A 26,583-nucleotide genomic window follows, 5' to 3' on the forward strand; every position below is an offset into this window, starting at 1 on the left:
ATCAGGGGGCATCCACAGCAGGGCAGCCATGCGCGAGGTAGGGCACGTCCTTCACTGGACCACTCGGTGATATCGGCAGTCCGCATCCCGGGCGTGGAGAACTGGGTGGCAGACTTCCTCAGCTGGCAGGGTCTCGAGTCAGGGGAATGGTCTCTACAGCCCGAGGTCTTCCGGCAAGTTTGCCAATGTTGGGGAAAGCCGGATGTGGACCTGATGGCCTCCAGGGTGAACGCCAAGGTGTCCGCATTTGTCGCTGTGTCCCGGGACCCGCAGGCTATCGCCGTGGATGCGTTGGTTCTGCCATGGAACCAGTTTCGCCTCCCATACCTATTTCCCCTGCTGTCACTACTTCCGAGGGTCATCAAGAAGATCCAGGCAGAAGGGGTTCCAGTGATTCTGCTGGCCCCAGATTGGCCTCATCGGGCATGGTACGCAGACCTGGTGCAGCTACTTGCCGGCGTTCCCTGGCGGCTGCCAGAGCGCCCAGACCTATTTTTGCCAGGGCCTGATCTACCACCCGAACTCGGGGGGGGTTGGGGCTGTGTTTGACGGCTTGGCCGTTGAATCTTGTATTCTGACCAAGGCTGGGTTTGGCCGCAATGTGGTTGCTACAATGGATAGCGCCCGGATGCCCGCCTCAGCACGTATTTACCACCACACCTGGAAGATTTTCTTCACATGGTATCGGGACCACGGTTGTTCTCAACTGAGATTCTCTATTCCCAACATTTGGCCTTTCTCCAGTCTGGCCTAGACTCTCAGGTTTAGCCCCAAGTTCCCTCAGAAGACAGATATCGACCTTATCCGTCCTGTTCCAGTTCAGGATTGCTACCAATCTGCAGGTAAATACTTTCATGCAGGGGGTCTTCCACTTGGTACCCCCCCTATAAGGTGCCCCTGGACGTCTGGAACCGCTACAGGATGTCTCTTTGTCATACCTCTCCTGGAAGGTAGTGTTTCTTGTAGCTATAACCTCAATCAGGCGGGTCTCGGAGCTGGCAGCTCTATCCTGTCGAGCCCCGTTTCTGATTTTCCACAAGGATAAGGTGGCTCTCAGACAAGCTCCTCCTTTTCTGCCGACGGTCGTTTCCTCGTTTCACATTAATGAGGATATTGTCTTACCCTCTTTTTGTCCAGCATAGGTACACCGTGTAGAAAAGGCTCTTCAAACGTTGGACCTGGTGAGAGCTCTCAGGAGATACGTGTCACGGACGGCATCCTTTTTTCAGACTGATGCGCACTGTTCGTGCTCCCCGAGGGTCGCAGGAAAGGACTCGCTGCTTCAAGATCAACCATAGCCAGGTGGATTCGTTTGACTATTCAGGAGTCTTACTGCATCAGAGGAGCGCCGGTTCCAACAGGGATCAGTGCACACTCTACTCTGGCGGTGGTCGCCTCTTGGGCTCTTTGGCACCAGGCATCAGAGGAGCAGGTTTGCAAGGCAGCAACCTGGTCCAGCCTGCACACGTTCGCCAAGCACTACAATAGCCACACTCAGGCTTCAGCACATGAGAGCCTGGGTAGAAGGATTCTCCAAGCAGCGGTGGCACACCTTTAAGAAAGGAGGTGCATGTAGCTTGGATCAGTGAGTCGACTTCCCACCCAGGGACTGCTTTAGGACGTCCCACAGTCCTGTGTCCCCCAATGAGGCAAAGGAAAAACATGGATTTTTGTGATAACTCACCGTAAAATCCTTTTCTCCGAGACGCTCACTGGGAACACAGCACCCACCCTGGTAGCCAATTGGCTCTTGTTTAACTAATATGTATTTTTGGATTTTAGGTGGGTTCTCTAGACAAGTTATACCTGCATTAAGGGTACTTCTGTCTTCTTGTAAATCTCCTGCTGCTTTTGCACCAAACTGGTTTCGCCTGCAATCGGGGCGAGGGTGTATACGGCGGAGGAGGAGCTAAACTTTTTTTCATTTACTTAGTGTCAGCCTCCTGCCGGCAGTAGCATACACCCACAGTCCTGTGTCCCCCAATGAGTGTCTCGGAGAAAAGGATTTTACGGTGAGTTATCACAAAAATCCATGTTTTGTTATCTTTTTACTAGCACTTGCTGTTAACTGTTATATATTTCTTACAACAGAGTATTTTTGCACGTTTGTTATACTGTGTTTTTTCTGTGTTTCAGTCTTTGGGTGGTGTGAGCACTGTCCTACCGATTTGTTCACTGTTGTGCATGGTTCATGTGTTTTTAATCTATATCCTATTTATTACCTATTTATATTACATTGAACTGATTTTTTTATCTGTGTTCTGCGGTTTATTTCCCCTTGGGGTTTGTTTATGTTTAATATGGATATGTGGCCTTTTTTATATATTTTTAAATTATTTCAATAAATATTAAATTTTAGTATATTTATGGTTCGTTTCATTTTTAGGTGGTAGAACTATACTACCCCCTTTTTTGGTTTAGTACTTATCTGTACAGTGTTTAACCTTTCCCCATAAGAATAACCTGTACCTATCATGCATATTTGAACCTGTGATCTATTTCTATGTGAATGCTCTTCAGACATTACTCTACAGAAAAATTACCATTTAGGTGAGAGCTGGGGAATGAGCAGACTTAAATGCCTGATTTTCCATGTAACTTGGATTCTTGATATACTAAGGGATTGAGGCTATTTTTACATCAGTTTGTGTGATTTGGAGAAAATGAAATCTATTGTGATGCCTTAAATTGCATGAGCTATGTGTTAGTTCAAACACTTTAGGTGGGTGTGGGGTGCAGTTTTTGCCTTTAAAATTTGCAGCAAATTATAGTACAAAACTCCCTTCATATCTATTGGAGAAATCTGCAAAGAAAGTCCACAGGATATAGGATTAATGTCTGATCATTGGGACCCAACGATCACTAGAAAAGAGGGTTACGAGCCTCCCCTGTTTTTACTTGCTGCACAACCACATTGAAAAGTTTGAGGAGCGATAGTTGAGCGTGCACAGTGCCGCTGCATTAAATCAGTCAGCCCCATATTCACTGTGAATCTGTGAGCAGTATACCCCCCCCCCAACTATTTAGGTATGTAACTTTCAAAGACCAGTCCAGTAATACCTTTACATGACCAGTACTTTGCTCCATTACTGCTGAGAGCCCATCTACCTTTGGATCCCGATTGCTCCCATGGTTACCCGATGTCGTCATGATGACATCCGAATTACCAGAGCTGAGAAACTTCCTATCATGCGCAGTGCATGTCAGGAAGTTTCTCAGGTCAATGTGCACTGAGTGCAGTGCTGACAGCTTCTATAGCATGCAGATGCTGCTTCATCTGCATGCCATATAAGCGATCACCCTGCACAAAATGATTGTCCCATAGTGGGACAAAGTGTAAAAGTAAGAATTAAATTTTAAAAAATTAAATAATTGTAAAAATATTAAAATAAAAAAATCAATTTATTATATAAATAATAGTCAGTCAAAGAAGTTTTCTCAACATTGGGAAAACGATCCGGCCCCTCTGTGTAAGATTCAGGGAACATTTCAATTCCATCAGCACAGGAAATGGTGTCCCTAGACTTATAGAACACATGAGGAAGGTACTTAGAGGGAATGCGGAAGCATTACGGTTTACTGGCATTGAAAGGGTGTCTGCACCGCAGCATGGAGGGAGTCATAAAAAACATCTTTTACAAATAGAGGCTAAATGGATCCTCCATACAAAAGCCACAGGTCCTTTGGGTCTAAATGAAAAAGTGGATATGTCCGTATTTCTCTGAAGAGGTTATGATTGCTAGTTTTATTGCATATGGTGTATGTAAATTATGCTGTTTTTATTTTTTTATTTTGGGTTTTTTTTAAGACCCATTCAGGTAAAGGGTGGAGTTTCTTTTGTACACACATGTGGTATAAATTAGTGTTTCCTTGAGCCTGAGCATGGGACCTGTTGAAGTGCATTGTGCACGAAACTGCTGTCGTCCGTCTTTTTGCATTTCTCCCGTGCCATTGCCTATGCTTTATTAATATGAAATAAAGTGAATCATTTCAAGAGAACGGTGAGTGCCATCCTGCTGTCTTTTTCTACTATTATATTATATAAATAAATATTTGAATGAAAAAAAATCTAAACAATAAAAGTACACATATTTTGGTATTGCCGCGTACGTAACGACCCGAAATCTAACTGTCCCACTAGTTAATCCCTTTAGTGAACCCCATAAAAAAAAACAAGGCAAAAAAACATACTTTATCATCATACTGTCGAACAAAAAGTGGAATAACACACAATCAAAAAGACAGATATAAATAAACATGGTAATCCTGAAAACGTCATCTTGTCCCGCAAAAAATGAGCTGCCATACAGCTCCATCACCAGAAATATACAAAAGTTATAGCTCTCAGAATAAAGTGATGCAAAAATAATTATTTTTTATATAAAATAGTTCTTATTGCATAAAAGCGCCAAAACATAAAAAAATTATATAAATGAGGTATCGCTGTAATTGTACTCACCCAAAGAATAAAACTGCTTTTTCAATTTTAACACGTGGAATAGTGTAAACACCCCCCCCAAAAAAAAAAAAAAAGAAATTCACGAATTGCTGGATATTGTTCATTCTGCCAACGAAAACTCAGATTAAAAAAGCGATCAAAAAATCTCAAGTGGCTGAAAATGGTACCAATAGAAACATCAACTCGTCCTGCAAAAAACAAGACCTTGCATGACTCTATGGGCCAAAATAAGGAAAAATTATAGCTCTCAAAATGTGGTGATGCAAAAACTATTTTTTCCCCTCTCTCATGACGGTACACATGAGAGAGGGGATCCGCCCAGTTAGGACAGGAACCCTACTGAAGATAAAAGGGCGGTACCTCTCCCTTGCTTCAGTTCGGTTTCCTGTCCTGACAGGGACCTGCCTGCTGAAAGACGGAGTGTCGAAATGTCATACCTGCCCACCCCCGTGCCAGCGTGGAAGTACAGGCAGTGCCTGTGCGCTGGGCGTCGGGGGGTGGAAGCACCGTCTGCGGGTCCCCCTGGGGGCTCCGCGTCTGTGCAGGTGTGGGTGCAGCTTGGCAGGGGTCCAGGGGCTCCTCCATGTCTGCCGCGACGCCCTCCTCCCTCTGCCGGCATCCAGATCATCCAGGAGGGACGACCGCTTCCGGGTCACGCCCCTCTGACGTCACGCGCAAGGCACGCTGGGAATGGGCGTGCCCGCATGACATAAGGCGCGGGTGCCGGATCCAAGATGGCGGCGCCCATGAAGAAAACGCCGGCCGGTGTTAAATCATCCCGGCGGCGCAGCAGGGAGGGGAGGGGCTACAGATGGGACTGGAGGAGGTAGGGAGTGCAGTGGATCCCTCATAAATGGAAGACGCACTCGTGCCCAAAGCTTCACAATGGAAGTGGGGCAAGAAGAGCAGCAGCAGCCTTTTCTGCAAGAGCTCTAGCCAGATGCCTTGCCGAGCCACCAACATACCAGGAGTAGCCGCTCGAGTGGTATCGGCAGTCGTCAGGACCGGCAAGACTCTGCGACGTCCAGAAAAAACCTCACAAGTGCATCTGATCAGCCTTCAAAATCGGGGTCGAGGAAGTCTAGCGGCAAAACAAAAAATAGAGAGTGCGCCCTATGCAAAAACCCGCTGGCAGTTCAGTGGCAGAAAAATCTCTGCGCTGACTGTATAAATAAAACCATACGGGATGAGACCCCTGATTTTGTCACTATCCTTAGGGATATAATACAAGAGGCGGTGAAAGGCTTCCTTAAGACAGCCCTTAAAAAGATGAATAAAAGAAGCCGCAAAAGGGATTCTGATTCAGAGGCCTCGCTAGTGCAGGAAGTTGAGGAAAGATCCCTGTGCCCCTCCGCCTCCTCTTCCTTTACTCAGTCCTCAGAATCCTCCTTGGACAGCGATATAGGGGGCTGTCCGTGTTTTCTCAACAGAGGACGTAGAAAAGCTGGTCAAAGCTGTCAGGTCTACAATGGGCCTTAAGAAGGAAAAAACACCTAAGTCATTGGAGGATGTTATGTTCAGAGGGCTAGAAGAGAAAACGCACCTTCCCTGTCAATGACAAGATAAAGGCTTTAATTGACAGGGAATGGAAAAGCCAGAGAGGTCGGGTACCTTACCTTCTACATCAAAGAGGAGGTACCCATTTAAGGAAAAAGACTCCGAAACTTGGGAAAAGATCCTAAAAATTGATTGGTGCCGTGGCTAGGTCCTCAAAATGTTATCTCTACCATTAGAGGACTCGGGCATGCTGAAAGACCCGCGTGAAAAAAAGCAGATGGCTTCTTGAAACACATCTGGGAAGCATCAGCAGGGGGGGCTAAAACTGGCAATAGCTGGTACTTGTACCACCCGTGCCCTCATGGTCTGGCTACAACAAATAGAAGACCAAATTAGGGCGAAAGTTCCTAGGAACGAAATACTATCAAACTTGACATTGGTACACGGAGCAGCGGCTTTCCTAGCGGATGCCTCGGCAGATTCCGCAAGGTTAACAGCTAGAGCGGCAGGCTTGTCCAGTGCGGCAAGACGAGCCCTGTGGCATCAAGGGTGTCCAGGAGATCTGCCGTCCAAACATAGACTCTGCTTCATCCCATGTGACGGTCAATTCCTTTTCAGCAAAAAACTTGAGGAAATTTTGGAGCACGCATGGGATAGGAAGAAAAGCTTTCCCCGATTTCCTGGAAAGTCCAAAAAAAACATCCTTTCGGAGGAGAAGATTTAACAGGGGTCGTCCCCCGGGAGACAGAAAAAACTGGGACTTTAAAGAATAGAGAGGATCGGGCTACATGTTTAAAGGGCCCTCCATGTCCTCCAAAAAATCTCCCCAATGACATCAGGGCGGAGGTAAGGGGAAGGCTTTCTCTCTTCCTTTCTGCCTGGGCAAACATCTCCCCCAGTACATGGGTCCTAAATATAATCCGGGACGGTCTAAAAATAAAATTCATCTGTCCACCCAGGCAAACCTTTGTAATGACGCCCCGAAGACAAGTCCTGGAGGAACAACTTGGCCCTGGAGACGGAGGTCTAGAAACAAGTCCTATGGTAAGTCCCAGCTCAGGAAGAAGGGAGGGGGTTTTACTCCTCCCCCCCCCCCCCCCCCTTTTTGATAGAAAAACCAGACTGCTCTTAGAGGACCATAGTCAATCTGAGGAAGCTCAATCAGTGGGTAGACAATTTTTCCTTCAAAATGGAGTCAATCAATACGGCCATAAAAATCTTGTTCCAGCACTGCCTCATGGCAGCAATAGGCTAGTTTCACACTTTCGTTTCCTGGAGCTGCGTCGGGCTGCGCACAGCTGCTGCTAAGCTCCGCCTCCTGCCATGCCTCCTGTCAGCCCCGCCTATGGGCGCATAACGTTGCATGTGACCTGCGTACCCTATCTTTAGCATTGGGTACGCAGGCCATGCGCAGGTATGCGTTTGCCAGCCCGTGCGTCCTTTTGATGGTGCGCCGACCTGCGCCAAATGCACCGTGTTGCATTTTGGTGCGCTCGGTGCACCGTCAAAAGGACGCATGCGCAGGCAAAAGCATACCTGCCCATGGCCTGCGTACCCAATGCTAAAGATGGGGTACGCAGGTCGTATGCAGCGTCATGCGCCCATAGGCGGAGCTGACAGGAGGAGGCATGGCAGAGGCGGAGCTTAGCGGCAGCCGTGCGCAGCCCGACGCAGCTCCAGGAAACGTTAGTGTGAAACTAGCGATAGACTTAAAAGATGCCTATCATATCCCAATCCATCGGGAGTATCGGAAGTACTTGAGAGTAGCACTCTATGTCCAAGGTCAGGTCAAACATTATCAATACACAGCCCTTCCATCATTACCAAAGTGATGGCCGAAGTAATGTCATTTCTTCGTTCCCGGGACATAGTGATCGTCCCATACCTGGACGACTTCCTTATGGTGGGGAGGTCGGAGACCCACTGCACTCATTAAGTAAAGGAAGTGACGTCAACTCTAATAAAACTGGGATGGATAGTAAACATTCCCAAGTCAAGATTAACACCAGTAAAGGTGCAATCCTTCCTAGGGTTAATACTGGACTCCGAGCGACAGCGCTGCCTCCTACCAAAGAACAAAGTCGCCAAGATAAGGGACCTAGCTTGCACAGCAATACAAGGGCCGGCTATGACACTGAAGAACACAATGTCCCTTTTAGGCTCGTTGACATCATGTATACCCGTGGTAGGGTGGGCACAGTTCCACCTAAGACAGCTGTAGTGGGAAGTTCTGTTAGCACAGAAAAATTAAATGGGAGTTTAGAAGGAGAACTATATCTCTCCACGGCCGTAAGATTCCCTACTCTGGTGGACGGTAGTAGAGCATCTAAGAGCCGGTGTCCTGTGGCAAGAACCAGTCCAGGACATCATTACAACCGACGCGAGTGCTACAGGGTGAGGCGCACACCTGAGATCCCACTCAATACAAGGAACCTGGTCCTTGCTAGAAAGGGATCACGGTTCAAATGTAAAAAAACTGTGGGCAGTTGAGCAGGCCGTGAAACATTTTCTCCCCTTACTTCGGGGCCGCCACACTCAAGTCATGATGGACAATCGCGCAGTGGTAGCTTACATCAACCACCAGGGGTGAACGAGATCCCGGGGCCTCATGGAAATATCAAATCTGCTGTTCCAGTTAGCCGAACAACATCTTTTATCCATCACGGCACTGCATATATGGGGCGTCGAAAATATACAAGCACACTTCCTGAGTCGCAGACACCTGAGACGGGGAATGGTCCCTAAACCCCCAGGTTTTCCAACAAATAGCGCAAGCTTGGGGCACATCAGAGAGAGACCTGTTTGACACCTCACACAACAGAAAAGTGAGGAAGTTCTGCTCACTAAATCCAAAAGACCAGCCGTTCACAGTAGGTGCCCTACAAATACCCTGGAAGTTCTCCCTGGCCTACGCTTTCCCTCCGATAACGATGATTCCGATAGTAGTCCGGAAAATCAGGGAAGACAGAGCGAGACTAATTCTCATAGCTCCGTTCTGGCCGAGGAGGCCTTGGTTCTCCCTTCTGAGACTCATGTCAGTAACAGATCCATGGATCTTACCGGAGGTTCCAGACCTGCTTTCCCAGGGACCAGTGGTCCACTCTTGGGTGAAGGGCTTCCATCTGGCAGCCTGGAATTTGAGAGGGCGCTACTGAGTCGCCAGGGATTCTCACCAGGGATAGTCTACACCCTGTTGAAGAGTAGGAAACCTATAACATCCAGAATCTTTGGTAGAACGTGGAAAAAGTTCCTTGACTTCCTGGGGGAACCTTTAGGAGATGTAGCTCCAGTGGGACCTATCCTAGAGTTTCTACAGGTGGGGCTGCAACTCGGGTTAGCAACCAACACTCTCAAAGTCCAAGTTTCAGCTCTGGGGGCCCTATACAACTGCAACCTAGCATCCAATAGGTGGGTGTCACGCTTCATAAAATCTTGTGGTAGGTCTAGGCCAGTCATCATCCCAAAGATACCACCCTGGGACCTAAATCTAGTCTTGGAGGCTTTAACCATAGATACCTTTGAGCCATTACAGGAGTTGTCACCACACTTAAAACAGTATTACTAGTAGCCTTAACATCGGCCCGCAGAGTAAGCGACCTACAAGCCCTGTCTCTATGCCCTCCATATACTCAGATTTTTGATGAGAGTGATTCTAAGACCAGATCCGGCCTATCTCCCCAAGGTGGTTCTCAAGTTCCATAGAACTCAGGAGATCTCCTTGCCAACTTTTTGTGATAATCCTAGAAACCCTGGGGAGAAAAAGTTCCATACATTGGTGGATGTAAGGAGGGCCATATTACAATATATGCCAGTGACTAGTCAGTGGAGGGAAGATCAGTCCCTGTTTGTAGCCTTTCAGAGTAGTAGAAAAGGGTACGGGGTTATTAAGAGTACCATTGCCAGATGGATCAGGGAGGCCATTGTTATCCTACTCTGTGAGTGGCGCTCCGGTTCCAGAAGGCATCAAGGCTCCTTCCACCAGAGGTATGGCTACCTCCTGGGCAGAGAAGACTGAGGTATCGATTGAGCATATTTGTAACGCCGCTACTTGGTACTCACCTTCAACCTTTTTCAAGCACTACCGACTTGATCTATGTTCCTCTACTGACCTTACCTTTGGTAGAAGGGTGCTGCAAGCGGTGGTCCCTCCCTAAGGTGTCTTATTCTACAAAAGTCTCTCATGTGTGCCGTCATGGGAGACGGGAAAACACCAAGGTTTCTTACCGGTAGCCGTTTTTTCCGGAGCACCTGTATATTCCCCCCCTTATATTTCCTTTGGTGTGCACTATGGTTTGGGTGCTTTTTTAGTTAAATATAATGTGGTCATAGTTTTACCATGTGTAGTAACCCAGGGGGCCTCTCATGCTCTGTAAACCAACTGAAGCAAGGGAGCGGTACTGCCCTTTTATCTTCAGTAGGGTTCCTGTCCTGACTGGGCGGATCCCCTCTCTCGTGTGTGCCGTCATGGGCTCCGGAAAAACTGGCTACCGGTAAGTAACCTTTGTGTTTTGCAATAAAAAGCGTCATTTTTAGTGTGTGACAGCTGTCAAACATAAACCCGCTATAAATAGTAAATCAAACCCCCCTTTATCACACCCTTAGTTAGGGAAAAATAATAAAATAAAAAATATATATTTATTTCTATTTTCCCGTTAGGATTGGGGCTAATGTTAGGGTTGGGGCAAAAGTTAGGTTTTATGGTTGGGATTAGGGTGAGGAGTGTTTTAGGGTTAGGTTTGTGGTTAGGGGTGTGTTGGGGTTAGGGTTGGAGTTAGAATTGGGGGAGGTTTCCACTGTTTAGGCACATCAGGGGCTCTCCAAACCTGACATAGCGTCCGATCTCAAATCCAGCCAATTTTGCATTGAAAAGTCAAACCGCGCTCCTTCCCTTCCGAGCTCTGCCATGCGCCCAAACAGTGGTTTACCTGCATATATGGGGTGTCCGCGTACTCAGGACAAATTGTACAACAACTTTTGGGGTCCAATTTTTCCTGTTACCCTTGGTAAATTAAAGCAAATTGGATCTGTAGTAAATTTTATGTGAAAAAAAAGTTAATGTTCATTGTTTTTAAACATTCCAAAAATTCCTGTGAAGCACCTTAAAGGTTAATAAACGTCCTGAGCACCTTCAAGGGTGCAGTTTTTAGAATAGTGTCACTTTTCGGTATTTTCTATCATTTAGACCCCTCAAAGTGTTGTAAACATGAGTATTCGCTGGTCAACTTTAACCCGTAACTTCCTAACAAAAATAAATTTTGGTTCCAAAATTGTACTGATGTAAAGTAGACATGTGGGAAATGTTACTTAAGTATTTTGTGTGAAGTATCTGTGTGATTTAAGGGCATGAAAATTCGAATTTGGAAAATTTGCTAAAAGTTCGTCAAATTTCAGTTTTTTCACAAATAAACGCATGTTATGTCAAACTTTTTGTTGTACTTTTTGAAGTACAATATGTCACGAGAAAGCAATGTCAGAAACACCGGGATCCATGGAAGCGTTCCAGAGTTATTACCTCATAATAAATTTTATTTCTATAGTGCTGACATATTCCGCAGCACTTTACATTTCAGAGGGGACTTGTACAGACAATATACATTACAGCATAACAATAATCACATAGATCATAACAGATACCAAGAGGAATGAGGGCCCTGCTCGCAAGCTTACTATCTATGAGGTAAAAAAGGGGAGACACGAAAGGTGGGTGGTAACAGTTGCCCTGATTGTATGGACCAGCCATAATGTTAAGAGTGTAACAGTACGGATGCAGAGGGCTAATGGAGGCATAAAGCATGTGGGAACATGATGCGGGGAACCTGGTTATGGTAAACTTTTGGCTGTGCCACATAGGGAGAGATTAGGTTAAAGTGTTGAGGCGGTAGGCCAGTCTGAATAAATGAGTTTTCAGGGCAAAAATTGTGGGGATTGGGGACTAATCGTATTGACCTGGGAAGTGTATTCCAAAGAATTGGCGCAGTACGTGTATAGTCTTGAAGACGGAAGTGGGAGGTTCTGATTATTGAGGATGCTAACCTCAGGTCATCAGCAGAACGGAGGGTGCGGGTAGGATGGTATACTGAAACAAGGGAGGAGATGTAGGGTGGTGCTGAGCAATGAAGAGCTTTGTGGGTGAGGGTAATAAGTTTGTACTGGATTCTGGAGTGGTTGGGTAGCCAGTGTAGTGACTGGCACAAGGTAGAGGCATCGGTGTAACGATTGGCGAGGAATATGATCCTGGCAGCTGCATTCAAGACGGATCGGAGGGGGAGAGTTTGGTAAGAGGGAGACCGATTAGAAGGGAGTTACAATAGTTGAGACGAGAATGAATAAGACAGAGTTTTTGCAGAGTCAAAAGTAAGAAAAGGTCGAATTCTAGAAATGTTTTTGAGGTGCAGAGAACAAGAGCGAGCCAGTGATTGGATGTGGGGGACAAAGGAAAGCTTGGAGTCAAGTATGACCCCAAGACAGCGGGCATGTTGCTGGGGATTAATAGTAGAACCACACACGGAAATGGCAATGTCGGGTATAGGTACATTAGTAGCTGGAGGAAACACAAGGAGTTGAGTCTTTGACAGGTTCAGTTTCAGATATAGTGAGGACATGATGTTAGACACAGCGTTTAGACAATTGCCGGTGTTTTCTAGAAAGGCTGGCGTGATGTCAGGAGAAGAAGCGTATAATTGGGTGTCGTCAGCATAGAGATGGTACTGGAAACCAAATCTACTGATTGTTTGACCAATAGGGGCAGTATACAAAGAGAAGAGGAGGGACAGTGGTCAGAATTGTAAAAATTGGCCTGGTCATTAACATGCAAACCACCCTTGGGATAAAGGGGTCATATACCAATGATTTCTCAGTAGCTGAGGAACAGTCTGGCAATGTTTAGGTGTTGCTGGACTTGTCTTTGAAAGAACTGCATGGACAAATAGTTTGGTGTTAAATCTTACTGGCAGGTTCCCTTTACATGAATTAGTAGGACACATTCCACAACCACAAGTCCCTCTTTACTGCAAAGGCTGCAGTGAGAATTGCTCACCATTAGTGATGAGCGAGTATACTTGTTACACGATATTTCCCGAGCATGCTCGGCTGATCTCCTAGTATTTGGATGTGCTCGGAGATTTGGTTTGTGTCGACGCAGCTGCATGATTTGCGGTTGCTAGACAGCCTGAATACATGTGGGAATTTCCTAACAAACAGGCAATCCCCACATGTATTCAGGCTGTCTAGCAGTCGCAAATCATGCAGCTACAGAAACTAAATGTCCGAACCCATCCAAATACTCGGAGATCACCCGAGCATGCTCGGGAAATCTCAAGTAACGAGTATACTCGCTCATCACTACTCACCGTTCCAATCACGAGCAGGGCCCCTGGCAATCAGACATTTACCGCTTCACTTACAGTATGGTAATACTTTTTTTTTTTTTTTTTTCTTCTCAAAGGGTTTTGACACAATATTTAACAGCCCTACAAAAGGTTTGTGTAGTGCCAGGTACCGTATATTCACGCTTGGATTTTTAGTGGCAGAAATTTCTGCAACAAATCGTCCATTTTATTCAACTGAATATGGTAGTTTTGGAACAAGCAAATTGTTTTCTACAAGACCAATTCTGGAACCAATCTGAAATATGTAAAAGTCAAATAACATCTGTTTTCAAAGCGTTATATGAAAGTACTAACATGCAAAATACAAAAAAGTAAATTTATTTTCTATAGAACTGTTGTCAAAGAAATAGATTGAATTTGTGCATTCATTAGGGATTTAATGTGTTCTGTTAATGTGATAGCTATTTTTTCTGTTATACGATGCATTTAGTCTTCTCTCTCTCTGCCTTAGGTTTGCCTACATGGTTGCAACCGTACTCCTAAGTGTTCTGGTCAGGAAGCTGCACTTACTGCCTGTGAAAGGGCAGGTTATGGAGACCAAGTATGAACTTGTGACTTCTCCTAAAGAAGAGGCTTGGATCAGTTTGTCAAAGAGAAACTGAAGTATCCTGACATCCGTCCTGTCTACTCCTTTTTCAGCTAAAGACACGGTTGTTTGTTTTTGTTTTTCTTTTATCTGTATGATCTCTATTTCAACAATCGGATATTTGTCCTGTAAACCACATGACAGTCAAGTGTACCAGGATAATTAGACCAAATGACTTGGCAGATTCCATTAGAAAGCAGTTTAGCTGTTCTAACTTGATAAAAGCATTAATTTTTAATATTCGATAAAGTGGCCACTGTCTAAAACAATCTTTTCAAGCTGTTAATATACATATTCATTTTTTTTTTTTTTCGTGAAAATGGGACTGAATCGTAGAAGAAGGAACTATAATTGGAAGACATTTGGTAGTATTAAGCCCTTATATTCAGTATTACTAAATTAAACTGTGTCCTATATGCCATGTAGCAGCACAAGCCGCAGTAGCTACACTGAAGACGTAGAAATTCGACCATTATGTTACCTGGTTATTCGACACGTAGTGGGTTTTTTTTCCCCTCCGGAGTACGTCGTTTATACATACGTAGGGCTAATGGTTTGTTGAATGTCCTCTTTAATGCAGTTTTAAATATTTTGTCTTTAGCAAGGATTACATACCTTTTGTGCCTTTTTTGAAGAATTTATTGCCTTTGTAAACTTCACTGCCATGTAAATGTGTTTTTTAACTGCAAACTAAATGATGGTGGAAAAATACATAAAAATACATCTCATACTGTAGAGGTTTTCTTATCTCTGCTATTTTTGGTCCTTAATGTGCAGAAAACATTAGCGTTTTTGAAATTTTTATGAAAGAAAATTCTTTCTAAAAGAAGCATTTATACACCACCTGCTTCTTATGCATTTTGCACTTCTGAGCTGTTAAATATGCGTTGTATGCAGTGTCAATTTCATCCATATTAAAACAACCTAATTTGTGTCGTGTGACTTTTTTTTTTTTTCTATCAAACAAAAGATATGGTAGTCACCCTACTGCTCTCTAGCAAAAGTGATTGAAATCAATGTGATTACATGTGTTTGATATTAGTGAAAATTGTGAATACAGCATGGGAAAACAAGTAGTTGATGGAAAATCAGCAGTGTAAGTTTTCCCACCACCTGCAAAGAATCGAGAAGTCTGTAATTTTTATTGTAGGTCCACTTCAACTGTGATAGATGGAATCTAAAAAAAATCCAGAAAATCATTGTATGATTTTTGCACACCTATTTCATGCAAGAAAATGGAATTTAATTATTTTTAATACAACGTAAAAACAGAACTTAATATTTGGTACAGAAACCTTTGTTAGAGGTCAGATGTTTCCTGTAGTTCTTGACCAAGTTTGCACACACTGCAGCAGGTTTTTTGGCCCACTCTCCCCATACAAAAAGCACCCCCCAAAGTATGATGTTTTCCCCACCATGCTTCATGGTTGGGACGGTGTTCGTGGGGTTGTACTCAGCCGCCTTCTTCCTCCAAACACAGCGAGTTAAGTTGATACCAGAAAGTTCTATCTTGGTCTCATCTGACCACATGACCTTTGCCCATGCCTCCTCTGCATCATTCAGATGGTCATTGTTGAACTTCATATGGGCTTGGCCATGTGCTTGTGTGAGCAGTGAGGCCTTGCATTCCCTGCAGGATTTTAATCCTTGACGGCATAATGTTTGAGACTGTGATCCCAGTTCTCTTCAGAATATTGACCAGGCCCTACCATGTTGTTCTTGGCTGATTCTTGACCTTTCTAAGAATCATCTTAACCCACATGAGGCTAGATCTTGCATGAAGCCCAAGAACTGAGGAAGTTTGACCACCATCTTGTGTTTTTTTTTTTTTTTAATTAAAAAATAATTGTGCCAACAGTCTTTGCCCTCTCACCAACCTGCTTGCCTATTGTCCTGTAGCCCATCTCAGCCTTGTGCAGGTCTACAATTTTTCTCCCTTGTGTCCTTAGGCAGCTCTCTAGTCTTAGTAGAAAGGTTGGAGTTTGGTTGGCCTGTCCACACACTCATTTACATACACGTTCCCACCTTATTTTCCCCCAATCTCCATCCCCATCTTTTTTGACCGCTCTGGCTTCATAGGCCTAGAGAACGGTGGAGATGTATGAAAATCAAGCAGATGCAAAGGTGTATGTAAATCATAGACCACGCACCAATCCATCGCTGAGGTCACTGATGTGCGCTCGCAGCAGCTCATTCATCGGTGGTTCTCAGCCTGGACGGTCATATCTTGGCACCGTCCAGGTTGAAAATTGTTTTTTCCCTTTTCCCATGACAGCACCACCTGAGAAAGTGAGTGCTGTCATGGGAGACCAAGGATGGGAAACCTACTGAATAAAAAGGTGGTACCTCTCCTCCGCATCGGTTTGGTTTTCTGTCCTTGTGGGAACTTGCAGAATAAAACGGAACTTGCCTTACCCGCGGAAGGTATCCTCATCCTGGACACCCTCCTGGGTAAGTTAACACCGGACGGGAGGTTGGTGCAGCACCGTGCAGACAGAGACCTCTTAGATCAATATCTGGCCAACACGAGGTACCGGTTCTGTGTGTGCTGAGGGTTGCAGGTGTGCTGGGACTTGCTTCTGGGTCTGCACACGGACCGAGTCTGCTGGATGGAGCCGGCATGCCCTGGTAATGAGTGCACCAGAAAGCGAGGCCACCCGGGTCTGCACAGGATGCAGGACAGATATCCGGCTCGTCCCGATGACGTAGTGCGCCGGAACTAGAGCGACCTGGGACTGCGCAGGGCTACTGTCGATCTCTGCGCACAGTGTGCTGGATTTGAATACCAGAAGATGGAGCCAGATGGAGGGTGACCTTGTTCCATCAGGTATAAAAGGAGATGTGGACTGGAAGATGGTGGCATTTCCTTCAGCAATCCTGATAATGGATGGACGGATAGCAGCAACCATCGCCGCCGCAGTAGCAGCCACCACAGTCACTGCAGTCGACACAGGAGCCATTGCAGCGTCGCCAGCAGCATTGGCATGGATGCAGCAGTGGCAGTCCTACAAGCAGCAGGACCAGCCTGAAAGGCAAGGCAGATCACGAGCTCACCTCCAGGGGGAGACGTTCTCCTGAACCAGCTCAGCCTCCATCTTTGGTACCATAGATTGATCAGCTGAATGGTGAGTCATCTATGTGAAAGTGCTCTATATTAAGATAGGTCCCCTTTCTCTATGTATTCTTTTACTAGGGAAGGCCCAAGAAACAGATCGAAACAGAACAATGAGTGTGCTCTGTGGAAGGGGGATTTACCCAGCACTTATAGTAAGAGTTTCGGTGCGGGTTGTATACAACAAACTTTCTCAGAGGAAGTCCTCAGGTTCACAATGAACCTGAAGACCATCGTTAGATCTGAGGTCCTGGAGTCCTTAAAACATCTGATGGGACATAGAGAGGCAGGGAAGCCAGAACTACTATCATCGAAATCAGAGATCAGTAGTGTTTAAGGGTGAGGATTTGGACCCAACGGCTTCCTCCTTTTCCTCATCTGATGAGGACACATGTAGTATGGTTAGGGCAATCAGGTCCACTATGGGCATAGCTGATCCCAAGACTACTAGAACAGTACAGGATATTATGTTCAGTGGCTTGGAGCAGAGAAAGAGGCGTTCCTTACCAGTAAACGAATAGATCAAGATGCTCATTAGAGAGTGGAAGAGGCCGGAAAGGTCCATTACCATCTTCTTCGTCAAATGGATATCTCCTCTTTGAAGAGGAGGCGGGCATATGGGAGAAGACTCCAAAAATCGATGTGGCGGTCGCAAAGTCAGCTAAAAGATCAATGTTGCCTTTTGGGGACCTAGTGGTTCTCAAGGACCCTTTGGATAAGAAGGCAGAGGTTTTCCTAAAACAAACTTGGGGAATCATCGGAAGGGTATTTAAAGCCAGCAATAGCGGCAACCTGCACGGCCAGGTCTGTGTTGGTGTGGCTACACCCCTAGGGAAAAAATCCTGTTGGACCTTCCGCTGTTGCAGGGAGCAGCTGCTTTCCTGCCTAAGGCCTGGACAGATTCTATCAGGTTGGCAGCCAGATCGGTGAATCTATCCAATGCTGCCTGCAGAGCTTTATGGCTCAAAAGCAGGCTGGTAGATGCCCAGTCCAAGACCAGACTATGTTCTATGTTAAGGGAAATATTTTTTCGGTCAGGCTCTGGACAATATACTAGAAAAAGCAGTGGATAAGAAAAAGGGCTTTCCCAATGTGTCCCATCCTCAAGTTAAGAGCTCCTTTTGTAGGAAAAGATATAGCAGGAACAGACCCCCTAAGGAACAGGGCGATTGAAAGGACTAGAAACCGAGGAGCAGGGGTTTTATGTTTGGGGGTTCCTCGGCAAGGAGCCGAAAACTCTCAAAGTGATTGGCTCTCCCAGGTAGGAGAAAGGTTGTCCCACTTCCAACCTGCCTGGGAGGAAATCTCAGCCAGTGCCTGGGTTCTCAGTAACATAAGATCAGGACTGAGACTGGAGTTCAGATCCACTCCCAGGCACAGCTTCAAAATCTCATCCCCCAGATATTGGAAGGAGCAACAGGCCCTAGAGGCAGAATTATTACTTTTGCTACAAAAGATGGTGCTAGTGGAGGTGCCTGTTCATCAGCAGGGGGAGGGGGTTTTATTCTTCCCTCTTTCTGATAAGGAAGCCTGACCAGTCATTCAGGCAATTATCAACCTGAAGGGTCTCAACAAGTTCCTGGTCTACAGACCAGTCAAGATGGAGACCATAAAATCGGCAATAAAAATCTTGTTCCCAGACTGTTTCATGAGTGTCTTAAGCCCCCTTCACACATAGCGAGATCGCTAGTGAGATCGCTAAAGCGTCACCGATTTTGTGACGCAACAGCGATATCGCTAGCGATCTCTCTATATGTGACACGTACCTGCGACCCGGCCCCCCGCTGGATATCGCTGATCGCGCGAGAACGTCCTGGTCCATTTTCTCATCGCCGGCTTCCTGCTGGCGCCGACAAGCGATGCATGGACGCAGGCAGAAGACATCAGAGCTGCGTGTGACAGGTAAGTAACAAACGCCGACCGCTGCTGTATCGCTGGTGAGATCTGCCTGTTTGGCAGCTCACTAGCGACCATTTAGTGATGCACCAGCGATCCTGATCGGGTTGTATCATTGTCGGGATCGCTGGTGCATCGCTAAATGTAAGGGGACCTTAAGACTTGAAGGGGGCATACTACGAATCCTGAATGCTACATATGTATTTCATCTTAGCAAGTATATATCTGGTATAGTTATTTCAACTTACTCTGCTTGTCCCCTTACGTAGTGAGGTCAAGTAACTTTTCAGAGTGCTTTATGATCCATGTAGTGCTGGACATTTGTTTATCTGACCACAGCATTTATTGGGTCCTGCTGTCTCAGTTTTAGTTTGATTGATTGATTGATAACGAGGAAAAAAAAATTTATTTTTGCAGGGGGCATTTATGTACATTTAATCGAAGTACATTTGATCAAAGTATGAGGCAGTTAGACAGGGCAGGAGACAGGTAAGACATTTATATACATCTGTTCCCTGTACATTTGGATTATATCAAATATATACCATATGCATTTGTATAATTTATATCCTGGCTGCTGCATTCACACACAGCCACCGCCCTGGCATTAACTCTCTACACTCCATCCATATCAGCCCCTCACTCCTTTCCTCTCCTATGTATAGCATGCATGCTCTTTTCATATTGTTAAATTACACAGATCCAGTCAGTCCCACTATCCAACATAAGAGACGCTCCCACAAATCACTTAACCATCTGTTCACTCTATCCTCCTAGTCGCAGGAGACATTGCTCCCAACCCTGGTCCCCCATGTTATAGAAAGTCAAACCCCCAACTGCTACACTCAGAAACCCCTCTAATCTTATTAATATTCCCTGCATGCCTTCTGTCTCTCTTAATTGTGCCCTTTGGAATTCTCGCTCAGTGTGTAATAAACTCTCTTTCATCCATGACTTCTTCCTTCCAAATTCTCTTAACCTCCTTACTGAAAGCTGGATCCAGCAGTTAGACACTACCCCTGCTGCTGGTCTTTCATATGGGGGATTACACTTTTCTCATACCCCAAGATTTGACAAAAGAGCAGGTGGAGGCATTGGTCTGCTCCTATAACCAAAATGTACCTTTCAGGTTATCCCTCAACTACCCTCACCTGTCTTCCCTTTTAAGGTCCATGCTGTCAGACTCTACGTCCCCTTCTCCATGCGAGTGGCGGTGGTGTATTGTCCTCCCGGCCCCTCCCATCAGTTTCTGGATCATTTTGTCACTTGACTTCCACATTTTCTCTCCTGTGACACCTCTACCCTCATCATGGATGAATTCAACATCCCCATTGCTTTTCCCCTCTCCCCATCTGCTACCCACCTTTTATCTCTAACCTCCTCGTTTGGCCTTTCGCAGCTTACTAATTCTCCAACGCATGAAGACAGAAACTCCCTCGACTTGGTCCTCTCCCGGCTTTGTGCAGTGGATGATTTCGCAAACTCCCCTCTCCCGCTCTCTGACCATAATCTTCTTTCATTCTCTATCAAAAACTGCCAGGCCGCTCAGGTCACCCCCACTGTCCATACTTATAGAAACATACAGGCCATTAACACCCAGAAACTTATGAAGAGCTTGCAGTCTTCATTGGCCCCTATCTCCTCCCTCTCATGTCCTGATTCTGCACTGAAGCATTACAATGAAATACTTCAAAGTGCCCTGGATGAATTTGCAACCCCTATACATAGAACAACACGACACAGACAGCGACAACCCTGGCACACCCTGCAAACACGTTTCCTGCAGCGGTGCTTCAGGTGTGCTGAACGTCTGGAGAAAATCCACTCTACATGAAGATTTCATCCATTATAAGTTTATGCTTCGAACATACAACACTGCCCTTCACCTCTCCAAACAAACCTATTTCAACACCCTCATCACATCACTGTCCAATAACCCTAAACGTCTCTTTGACACTTTTCATTCCCTGCTCTACCCAAGAGTGCAGGCCCCAACCACGGAGCTTCGAGCTGACGATCTGGCCAATTACTTCAAAGAAAAAATTGACCATGTCCGACAGGATATTATCTCCCAATCACCTCATACCATGCACTGTCCTCCCTCCCCCCACTGCATCTAGCTCACTCTCTTACTCTTAGTTCGGTTTCCCTCTTACCAAACTTTCCCCCCTCCAATCTGTCTTGAATGCTGCAGCCAGGATCATATTCCTCGCCAATCGTTACACCGATGCCTCTACCTTGTGCCAGTCCTTACACTGGCTACCCATCCACTCCAGAATCCAGTACAAACTTATTACCCTCACCCACAAAGCACTCCATGGCTCAGCACCACCCTATATCTCCTCCCTTTTTTCAGTCTTCAGTCTACCACCCAACCCGTGCCCTCCGTTCTGCTGATGACCTGAGGTTAGCATCCTTAATAATCATAACCTTCCGTCTCCAAGACTATACACGTGCTGTGCCAATTCTTTGGAATGCACTTCCCAGGTCAATGCGATTAGTCCCCAATCCCTATAATTTTAAGTGTGCCCTGAAAATGCATTTATTCAGACTGGCCTACCGCCTGTATCATGTTCCCACGTGCTTTATGCATCTATCAGCCCTCTGTGTCTGTACTGTTACACGCTTAACATTATGACTGGTCCAAACAATCAGGGCAATTGTTACCACCCACGTTTCGTGTCTACTTTTTTTTTTTTTCCCCTCATATATTGTAAGCTTGTGAGCAGGGCCCTCATTCCTCTTGGTATCTGTTATGATCTATGTGATTATTGTTATGCTGTAATGTCTATCGTCTATACAAGTACACTCTGAAATGTAAAGTGCTGTGGAATATGTCGGCGCTATAGAAATAAAGTTTATTATTATTACCATGTCCCTATCAGGAAGATCAGCAGTACCTGAGGGTAGCGGTGTGTACATAGGCGGACAACTCAGACACTTCCAATACAGGGCTCTGCCTCTCGGTCTATCCCTGGCCCCAAGAGTTTTCACCAAGATAATTCTGGAGGTGACTGCACATCGGCAAGAAAGGAACGTGTTAATGGTGCCATATCTGGACAATTTTTTAGTGATCAGCAGAACAGAGGACGACTGCAGTTCTCAACTAATGCACATCCAAACCACCATGTCATGGCTGGGTTGGTTGATAAATATCAAGAAGTCGAGGTTGCAGCCCCTAGAGCTTATTTTGGACTCTTATACAACCCTGTCTCCTGCCAAAATAGAAGAAAGACAGAATTATAGCCCTGATATCAGCAGCATTGACTAATCTGGTCATGTGTCTAAGGAAAGCTAAGTCCTTGCTAGGATCAATGACGTCATGCAGTCCAGTGGGCCCAGATTCATTCCAGCGCTTTACATACAGCAGGATGTCCTAGAGGGAGAAAGGAAGCTTGCAGGACGCTTAGAGAGGAAAATTTTGCTCTCCCGGGAAGCAGTATTATCCATGACCTGGTGGCTGGATCTAGGGAATCTGTTGCGGGGAATTCCATGGTCCTACTAGATATCAGACATGATTGTGACGGATACAAGTGCAGAAGGATGGGGGCACGCATTTCAGGGAGTTTGGTCAGAAGCAGAAGCCGGCCATTCCTCAAACTGCAAGGAGCTACTGGCAATAAAGCAGGCAGTAAGAGTTTCTTTCTCATTTAGAAGGAAACCATGTTGGCATAATGTCAGACAACTGAACGTCAGTTGCCTATATCAACCACCAGGGGGGCACAAAATCCCAGACCCTGATGTAGCTATCTCGAGCAATTCTCCACGTTATGGAGGAACATCGTCTACAGCAATCTGCACTGCACCTAAAGGGGAAGGAGAACGAAGTCGATTTTCTCAGCCGGAAAACCCTAAAACAAGGGGAATGGGTACTGGATCTGTCAATTTTTCAGCAGATTGTGGATCATTGGGGACAACCAGAGATAGACGACTTTGCCAACAGGAAGACTAAAATCTTCTGTTCTCTAAACCCAAGAAAAAAGTCATACGCGGTGGACGCACTACAGATTCCTTTTGATTTCCAACTGGCTTACGCATTTCCCCCATTGATGTTGATCTTGGCAGTCCTGAGGAAGATTCTGGAAGAGGGAGCAAAGGTCATCCAAATTGCCCCGTTTTGGCCCAAACGGCCATAGTTCTCATGGATGAGGAAGATGTCCTTATCAGATCCCTGGATCCTCCCGGACATTCCGGGTCACCTCAGGCAGGGCCCAGTGTCACATCCTCAGAGGTCAGGTCTACATTTGATGGCCTGGATTTTGAGAGGATACTATTTAACACAGAAGGGATTCTCCCCAACCTTAGGAAAGAAGAGTAGGAAGCCTGTAACGACTAGGATATACAGCAGAATATGGGCTAAGTTTTTTGCTTTTTCAGGGCAGTCCGTTGGGAGTAGTGTCCCAATTGGAGCCATATTAGAGTTTCTTCAAAGGGGTATGGAGATGGGCCTAGCCACCAGCACCCTTAAGGTGCAGGTATCTGCCTAAGCAGCCCTATACAACTAAAACCTGGTGGCAGATAAATAGGTGGTTATGTTCATTAAAGCATGTCATAGGTAAAGACCAATGCCAGCTCCAGAGATGCCTCCTTGGGACTTAAATCTAGTTCTTGAAGCGTTAACAAGATCGCCCTTTGAGCTCCCTACATGAAGTGCCAGCTAAAATACTAACACTAAAGATAGTGATGTTAGTGGCCCTGATGTCAGCCCACAGGGTCAGTTATTTACAGGCTCTATCCATTAATCATCCATTTATGCAGATATTGGATGATAGTTTCATAGAAGTCAGGAAGTAGTTCTTCCCTCCTTCTGTAGAAAACCAAAGACTGCAGAGGAATGCAGACTTCACACATTAGATGTTAGGAGGGCCTTGATACAGTACTTAGACAGGACAAAACAATGGAGGAAGAGTGAGGCTTTATTTGTGTCATAACAGGCGATCAGGAAGGGGCTTAGTGTTACAAGGGGGACCATAGCTAGATGGATTAGGGACACATTAGCTTAGCATACATCTCTATTAATAGTCCGGTTCCTGTAAACCTGAACGCAAATTCCATCAGGGCCATGGCGACCTCCTGGGCTCAAAGAGCGGAGGTGTCCATCGAATATGTAAGGCAGCCACGTGGTCTTAAACTGTCTTCCTCTGTTGACCTATCATTTGGGAGGAAGGTATTGCAAGTGGTGATTCCTCCCTAGGGTGCTTTGATCTATTTAAATCTCTCAGCTGGTGCTGTCATGGGAGTAGGGAAAAATTCTTAGTTTCTTACTGGTAACGGGATTTTACAGAACCCATGACAGCACCCTTATATTCCCTCCCCTGCTTTGCCACATGTGGTGTGCACTTTTAAATGTGTTAATAAAAATCTATTTGCTGGCAGTTATGTTACATGCTCATGCTCTGAAACCCAAACTGATGCGGAGGAGAGGTGTCGCCTTTTTATTCAGTAGGTTTCCTGTCCTTGGTGGGCGGATATCCTCTCTCTCAGGTGGTGCTGTCATGGGCTCTGTAAAATCCAGTTACCAGTAAGTAAGATTTATCCCCAGACATGGATTATGGAGACAGAACGATGGACAGTTGAGGGATCTGGTAGCTTTTTTTTTATTTCTGTTTTATTACAGGAGATGAGTGCTTCAATGGAATGGGCGTTAGGCAATTATAACTGTTTTCCATTTTTATTTAAAAATAACTGTGTTTTTATTTCAAACTAGCATCCCCAGGAACATAAGCTCACAGCCATTGTCTGCCCCCCTGAAAGGAGCAGACAGCACATGACAGAAATGAATCCCCCCATGCCCATACACCCATCACATATCCTCTATCCTATAGGCACATCTTCCCTCTTAAAGGGATCATTGGTATGGAAGTCAGAGCAAATCCATCCAGCGCTTTGGTTTTGACCCCAGGCCTCTCTTGAAGGGATCATCAGTGTTGTGAGTTCATTTTCCCCTTCGTCACGGAGGTCTGGTGAACTCCCTATTCTGGTGAGGGAAGGTAGTGAGCCTGATTATCAGGCACCTGAGCCTAATGATGATGACTGGCTGAGTGGAGTCACGGACTGGATATAAGGCTGCTGATGCCCTTCTGCCCTGCGGGTGATTTCTCTGTGGACTTCTAGGACACCAGTCTGATTCCTGCTCCTCTAAAGCTAAGTTTTCTGCTTTGCCTGTTAGCATTTGTGTATTGTTTTTGTTTGCCTTGCTTTTCTGGTTTCTGCCATTCCCTGCTGGGTGAGCTGAATCTCCTTTTGCCGGTTGCTCTGTCTTCAGAATATTCCTAAGTACTGACAGTCTTTTTGAAGCCTAGCGTCTTCAGGGCCTTTTTCACTGTCAGTCTGTTGGCTCTTATTTTCATAGGGTTTTTCACGGATTGCAGACAGCAGCCTTCCTGTCCTTTCCTATCTAGTTAGCTTGAGCCCCGTCTTTGCTCAGTCTATCTTTCTGTCTGTTAGTGTTCTTGCTTCACCGTCATTATATGTTGGGGGCTGCCTTTTGCTTTGGGGTCTGCTCTGGGGCAGTTTAGATTTCCCTTTCTGTCTTTAGGCTATATAGTCCTCCGGCTGTGATCGAGGGGTCTAGGGCATCGTAGGAACCCCCCACGGCTAATGCTAGTTGTGTTGATAGGTTCAGGGGTCTGCAATCCGATAGCTGCCAACTTCTCTGGTTTTCTGGACTTAGCTAGCATTTCTGTTTTTGCCTCCTACGGTGACTCATTCATAACACATCGGTATGGAAGTTAGGACTGTTCCACGCAGCTCTGTGGTTCTGACCCAAGGGTCTCTTAAAGGGATCATTGGTATGGAAGTGAGGGCAAATCCACTCTGTGCATTGCTACTGACCCCAGGCCTTTCTTAGGCTAGTTTCACACTTGCTTTTTTTTGCAGCGCGTTTTTCCCGCAAAAAAACGCATTGAAAAAACGCATACATAAGCATACAACTGCTGCGTTTTTTTCAAGCATTTTTATGAGCATGCATGAAAAAAACGCAGCGTTTTTATGCGTTTGTATGCGTTTTTAGTGCGTTTTTACCGCGTTTGCGTTTTTTTCCAACATTTTTAGGTGGCCCCTCACACTACCCAAACCATGACTTTACTAACCCTAACCCTAACCCTGACCCTAACCCTAACCCTTAACCAAACCATACTTAACCCTAACCCAAACCCTAAACCCTAACTAACCCTGACCCTAACCCTAACCCTGACCCTAACCCTTAACAAAACCATACTTAACCCTGACCCTAACCCTTAACCAAACCATACTTAACCCTAATCCTGACCCTAACCCTGACCCTAACCCTGACCCTAACCCTTAACAAAACCATACTTAACCCTAATCCTGACCCTAACCCTGACCCTAATCCTTAACAAAACCATACTTAACCCTGACCCTAACCCTAACCCTGACCCTAACCCTTAACAAAACCATACTTAACCCTAATCCTGACCCTAACCCTTAACAAAACCATACTTAACCCTAACCCTGACCCCAACCCTGACCCTAACCCTAACCCTGACCCTAACCCTTAACAAAACCATACTTAACCCTAATCCTGACCCCAACCCTGACCCTAACCCTGACCCTAACCCTTAACAAAACCATACTTAACCCTAATCCTGACCCTGACCCTAACCCTTAACCAAACCATACTTAA

The 26,583-nt window shown here is 45.7% G+C and overlaps 1 protein-coding gene across 2 annotated transcripts in view; it reads left to right on the forward strand.

Annotated features, from left to right (window-relative positions):
• Positions 1-14,863, forward strand: part of CYP20A1 (cytochrome P450 family 20 subfamily A member 1) — a 95,492-nt gene extending 80,629 nt beyond the window's left edge. For both annotated transcript variants that reach the window (XM_073541828.1, XM_073541829.1), the window contains one exon: positions 13,796-14,863. In XM_073541828.1, coding sequence (XP_073397929.1) covers positions 13,796-13,946 — 151 coding nt within the window. In that variant the 3' untranslated portion in view covers positions 13,947-14,863. The remainder of the gene's footprint in view (positions 1-13,795) is intronic.
• The last annotated feature ends 11,720 nt before the right edge of the window (positions 14,864-26,583 follow it).

This window comes from Dendrobates tinctorius, unplaced genomic scaffold (genome assembly GCF_039654945.1).
Source record: "Dendrobates tinctorius isolate UK_male_01 unplaced genomic scaffold, ASM3965494v1 ptg000125l, whole genome shotgun sequence".
NCBI lineage: Eukaryota > Metazoa > Chordata > Amphibia > Anura > Dendrobatidae > Dendrobates > Dendrobates tinctorius.